This window comes from Lactuca saligna, chromosome 1, assembly GCF_052625555.1.
Source record: "Lactuca saligna cultivar CGN05327 chromosome 1, ASM5262555v1, whole genome shotgun sequence".
NCBI lineage: Eukaryota > Viridiplantae > Streptophyta > Magnoliopsida > Asterales > Asteraceae > Lactuca > Lactuca saligna.
Window position 1 is genome coordinate 132,440,502 of NC_136417.1, and position 5,923 is coordinate 132,446,424.

The 5,923-nt window shown below is 35.5% G+C and overlaps 1 protein-coding gene across 1 annotated transcript; it reads right to left on the bottom strand.

The window, feature by feature from the left end:
- Positions 1–1,887: 1,887 nt before the first annotated feature.
- LOC145044491 (O-fucosyltransferase family protein) lies at positions 1,888–4,743 on the bottom strand. The gene is made up of 5 exons (XM_078993203.1): positions 3,919–4,743; positions 3,486–3,654; positions 3,136–3,225; positions 2,629–2,912; positions 1,888–2,533 (listed from the first exon to the last, which is right to left on the bottom strand). Exons 1-5 carry the CDS (start codon positions 4,524–4,526, stop codon positions 2,062–2,064), a joined length of 1,623 nt encoding a protein of 540 aa, XP_078849329.1. The 5' UTR covers positions 4,527–4,743; the 3' UTR covers positions 1,888–2,061.
- Between the last annotated feature and the right edge of the window lie 1,180 nt (positions 4,744–5,923).

Genomic DNA, 5,923 nt, shown 5'->3' on the forward strand with positions numbered 1-5,923 from the left:
ATGTTATGGGCTTCGGGCCGATGTTGGGGCAAGCCTGAGGAATGTTTATATGTTTATGTTATATGCTTGTTGATATGTTATATGTATATCGGACTTCGGTCCGATGCTGGGCAGGGCCTGATGTCGGATTTGTCCGATGCTGGATGGGGCCCGTTGTAGTGGGCAAGGCCCAATGTATGCTATTATGTGATTATGTGTATGATATGTGGTAGTTTGGGGAGACTCATTAAGCTTCGTCCTTACAGTTTTCATTTTTGGTTTCAGGTACTTCCGCTAGCAAGGGGAAAAATTCGGGATGACTGCATGACACATACCACAACTTTTAGCCAGGGATGATTTACTCTGATGTTTGACATATGATTTGATATATTGAGAGTTGTTTATAATGTTTATGAGATACACGATTTATGGTTTTTATATGATGAATGATACTTATGGTGTTTATTTATGATTTAAAACGAAAATTTTGGACCATATTTTTGGGATATTGCAAGTTGGTATTAGAGCCTTGGTTTGAGGGATCGGGGCACGCTCTCGGGTGTGTCTGGACTCAAACTGAGGACTTGGTATGGAAATTTTCAAAAGAAAAATCATTTTTATAAAAAGTATTTTGAAAAAAAAGAAAAGAATTTTTAAAAGAGAAAAGAACTTTGAAAAGAGAAAAGGGTGTGGTGCATGCAATCAGCCGAGCTCAAGTAAGTACTCCCAAATTACCCATACAAGTTTATGTTATGATATGTTTATGAGAACTGCATGCTAGATTAGAGCTAATGATCTAAGAATGATACATTATGTGCCTGTTATATGTATATTAGATTTATGAACTGCATGCTAGTACATATTAGTCATGATGACCTGATTATGTTTACTAAATGCTCAAATGTCGCTTGCTTTGTGCTTTTGAAAGTTCTAGTTATCTCTAACTAACTAGTAAAAAAATACGTTAAGTTACATGATGACTAAATAATTTCAGAAGGTTAGGTTTAGCACTTTTGATCCTTATATGAGTTTTGCTATTATGCACCCTTGTTTATTTAGTTTATCATAACTCATAATTTAGATACATTTTGCTCACTTATTAAGAGATCATTTACTTTTGATTTTTATTTTAATTTTTGTCGTTTTAAACGATTTTGAAGTTTATATATATATATATATATATATATATATATATATATATATATATATATATATATATATATATATATATATATATATATATATATATATAAAAGAAAAAAAGTCTTGGACGAAGCCTGGATCAAATACTAGTTTAAACTAATTTACAACATTAGAACTTTATTTTATTATATATTCAAAATATATCTTTTGCCTTGTTTTAAATACCACAATATTCTAACCACAGCTACATATTACATTAATTTTCATTATATAAAAGATTGTACAATTAAAAAGAAAGGAAATAAAAGGATCAATGATTTCGTATTGATAAAAATTGTGTAACTTTTTTTTTAATTATTCCAATGTATTAGTTTCATTTTTATTAGTTTTGTTTATTAAGATTTTTTTTATTAATTTCATTTATTTATTCACTTGTATTTTAATTTTACTTTAAAAATTAAAAGGAAGTGAAGTGTGACATTTTCTAGGTTTTGAAATATGAAAAAAAACATATAATTATATTGAGGTAGCAAAGAAAAAGTGAGCTAAAATAAGCACACGTAGCAAAGAAAAAGTGAATGTTATAATGAAAGTATACGCTCCGGCCTAATTAAGCTGTCCGATGTGAATAATTGTTTTCTTCATGGTGATCTTTCTAAGGGTGTCAATCTGATCCTATACATCCTCACCATATCCTTTGCTTTGCTCAAGAAGGCTGTTAACTCTTTGTTTTTGATACGTTACTGTTTTACTCTATAGGGAGAATTTCATATGAAAGAATAAAATGAATTGAATAAAGATTTGGTGTCGTATAATGTGATGTATTTATGTACATTTTAGTGATCTATGATTCACCCGTGTAGTAAAAAATAATGAACCAGTCAATAAGAAGCTCGGGATCGAAGAACCAAAAAGACGAATATACCCCTGATCGAAAAATCAATTACGCATGCATTCTGGTATCGGATACTTTGTGACATCACGTCCCGCCTTGCTGGTTCTAATAGCAGGCTGCCCCATGGAATCACGGTGCAAATCAAAGATAATCTGATTAAACTTCTTTTCAGGAAGCAAAGGGTTCAAGAAATATGATAACATCTGTCTTTTGTTGGGCGTAATGGTCTTTTTATGCCCTGCGTATGCTCTGTGTCCTTGGATGGCATGCCCCATGTTTCCACCATGCGAAGGCATGAACACATCACTGTTTTCAGAAACAATGTAGTCAAGGGCAGCCATAATTGAAGCTTTTCCAGCAAAGGGTTCTAATTCCCCTGGTAAAGCAAGGTCTTCTTTGTTGTAAAAATGAGGGTATTCCTTTGTTAATGGAAGCAATGCTTCTTTCCCTCCTAATGGATCTCCTCCTGCCCAAAAGATCCTTGCGTTCTTTGGAGCTCGTAGAGCTTTCAACAGCCTGAGATATTCATCAAAGCATAATACATCAAACTGCAAGTCCAATATATGATGGAAACAAAAGCCTTAAATAAAAGAAATAGTGATGAAGCTTACCGTGTGACCTCAACCGCGTTTAAAGGACATAGACCGGCTAGCTTTCGGTCATGATAAGTCATGTTCGATCTTGAAGTTAGGAGTTCGGGGCGAAGCTTTCTCTCGTTGTAGATTATATCATCATACTTTGAACTCAACCCTGGAAGACATCCGGTTCTCACCCAAACATCCTTCTCCATTCTAAGGTGAAGAGCAAGATAAGGCCCTTTGCTTCTCATCCTCTCTGTAATCTTTTTTCCTAGTTCAAAGATTGGTGGGGCAAACCTCAATGCGTGAAACGCAACCTACAAAAATAATCATACGCTGGTTAATTAAATTGTTTACGCAAAAAGTTTATTTTTTCTACAATGCCTCACAGCTGACACATGGGTCCACTAGGTGGCTGCCCACAAAAAGCCCAATCCACGTTGGATTAGGAACTCCCACACTGTAGTCTGGAGTTGGTAAGACTCGAACCCTTGACACCCCAAAACAATTTTGCTACAAAGTCACATGCTTTCATTGTACCTTGCATCGAAGCTTTTGGAGATCGGAAGGAAGATCCTTGGAGAGTCTTGAATCTAGACCCCGTAAGAGTAGAACACCTTCTCTTCTCATCTATATAAACAAACAAAACTACCCTCATTAAAAAAGAAAAACATTCATTATCTCGTTGACTCATTAGGCTAAAAACAACAAAAGTAGATGCTTTTTATCAATTCAAACTTGGGCGATTATACTTGGATCTTCTATGTTAATTGTGGAATCTTGACCAAGTAAACAAACATAATCAAGCTATTGATGGAATTCTTAGTTATTTTCAGATGATTTGTAATATGATACATACTTTGAATGAGAAAGAAAGAAAATCCACATACCCTTCTGTGGTAACGAGAGCGAATCCATTGAGGGGAAACGTGAAGCGGAGTGTGTTTTTCCTCCACTGGTCTTGACATCAGATGGTTTGATGGCAAAGACGAAATGATTCTAACATCATCTGCTAGAGTTCTCTTGAAGTGCTCAACATCAAATATATCAGAGAATTCACTGCACCCACAAATTAGAAATCTAATTAACACACATATCACGGAAACTCTCCAATCATTCTATTTTAGGACAACTGAATTTGATAAATTTGGGGGTCTAAACACAAAAAACGTGTTATGGATGACTTTTCTCAAACAAGTAGACTGCCACAAACTTTGTTGTTAACGCATCGCTGCATCCAAGGACAGCACGAACCAAAATTCATGATGGAAAATGAAAGTCTGATATTGCTACAGGAAAAAAAATACGAACAAACACACAAACCTTTCATCTCCCCAAATAACATTGACTTGTAAGATTGGAACGACAAGAGTGGCACCAAGGATCCTAGCAATCACAACAGCATCAACAATCTGATTCCTTTGTTGATTCATACCACCAGAAACCACCACCACCAAATACTTTGTTCTGTCTTTCAAAATCTCAACGCTTGATTTCTTATACTCTTCACTAAAATCTAAACAAGGCCTGTACCCAAGCCCATCTGGCTGTTCCCAGAAATCACTATTTTCCTCATATTTTTCTTCAAGTTTGACCGGAGCACTCAGAACCCCGCTTGAGATTATGCTCGAATCGTCATTATTTTCGCTATTCCCACATGGGTATGGTGCAAAAGGGTCAAAATTATACATTTTCAACATAAAAAAGAACCCACATATAGAAAGCAACAAAAACCAGATCCTCGGGTTCTTAAGAATCTTCGATCTCGAAAAAGTACCAATCTTCCAAGCAGCACTTGCCTTTTTGGGTGAAACAACCAGAGATTGAAGAGAAGTAGATGAGAGAGAGCTTATGATCTCAGAAGGTACGGAGATGTAACAGTGATGCTGCTGCTGCTGCTTCTTGTTATTACCACTCTTTGAAATCGCCATAGAAAAATCAAGAAAATAAGCTTGAATCAAGGAAGAGCACTGGTATTGTTGGTTTTATGTATATGTTATTGATGATTTCGTTGAAAGTTTTAGAGAGAGAAAGAGAGCGGCAGGAAGAAGAAGACCAAAGAATCCGCGTTGTGTTTGGAGTATAAAGGAAGGAGAGAAGAAATGAATGTTTGACTGTTCGTGTTCTGTTAGATAGATATCGTGTGAAGGAGTTTATTATGTAATATTGTAGTGTAATTGTATCTAACATTATAACCCCATTATCCTATGATAGCAACCTACCTAATCTTCGTTTATTTAAAAACGACAAAGAAGGAAGGCTTTGCGCCTTGCGGTCGGCTTCATAGTATTCGATTTTTTATTTATTTATTTATTTATTATTATTATTATTATTATTATTATTATTATTATTATTATTATTATTATTATTATTATCACGTCTCATGTCATTCTTTACATCTTTTTTTTTTGTTACCAAATTCTCATGTCTCTTCGCATTTTTATATTTTGGGAAAATAACTTATATGGGTAATTAACTATTGTAATTGTATTCATTTGGTCACTTTTTTTTTTTATTATTATTATCTGATTTACCATTGAACTTGTTGTAGGTATTCATAAAAACCATTGAAATCGGATATTGAAGTTTCCGGCAATTTCTTATCTCCGGCGACTCTCTGATCATCTTCTCCGGCGAGCCCTCCAGCAAAAATGAGTTTTTCCGGCGGATTTTTCTCAACTATATTTTATGTGTTTCATATGTGCATCCAAAAGTTATTAACATGTCATTGTAAGTGAAGACATCTAACTGAGGCAATTTATCGAACACGTTCTCTGCATCCAAAAGTTCTTGGTACAAATGAAGAAAACGACTGTTGATAAAATTGGTGGTGAGTTCATAGAGAATCAACTGCTTGCTTCCTTAAGCTTGTACAAAGAAATATCTCCTAGTTTGAACAATCAAATTACTTTAGCAAAATTGAACGAAATTTGTACCTACTAGAACCAACTATGTGTCGACGAACGAAGGATTTTTCCCGGAAAGCTCGAGGGAAGAGAAAGACGGCAAGGACGGCGGTGGCTCTGGGTACGGAGGAAGAAGGTACCGCCAGTTAAGATTACCTGGAGGAGTATATCTCCGACAGCGCTGCACGGGTCAATGGAGGGAGAAGCACTTCTCTGGTGGCCGACGGATAGGAAAGTTGTAACACCCTATTCTTAAAATGTTTAATTGTGAGTCCCTGAGATTTAAGAGGAAGGTTAATTATGATCCTTTTACGGGAAATGGGTTTCATCCGAGAAGGTTTCGGGCTGGTGTATGTTGTTAAAAGCAGTGGGCTTCTCGTCACCCTCGCATGAATGTAAAGTTAGTTGGGAGCGCGTTTAGA

Excerpts from the sequence above, each read along its gene's own strand:
- LOC145044491 (XM_078993203.1), bottom strand. The coding sequence starts at position 4,526 with ATGGCGATTTCAAAGAGTGGTAATAACAAGAAGCAGCAGCAGCAGCAT. Across the intron at positions 3,226-3,485 it reads GCTCTCGTTACCACAGAAGG|ATGAGAAGAGAAGGTGTTCT; the intron begins GTATGTGGATTT and ends TTGTTTATATAG. Across the intron at positions 2,913-3,135 it reads TCCAAAAGCTTCGATGCAAG|GTTGCGTTTCACGCATTGAG; the intron begins GTACAATGAAAG and ends TTATTTTTGTAG.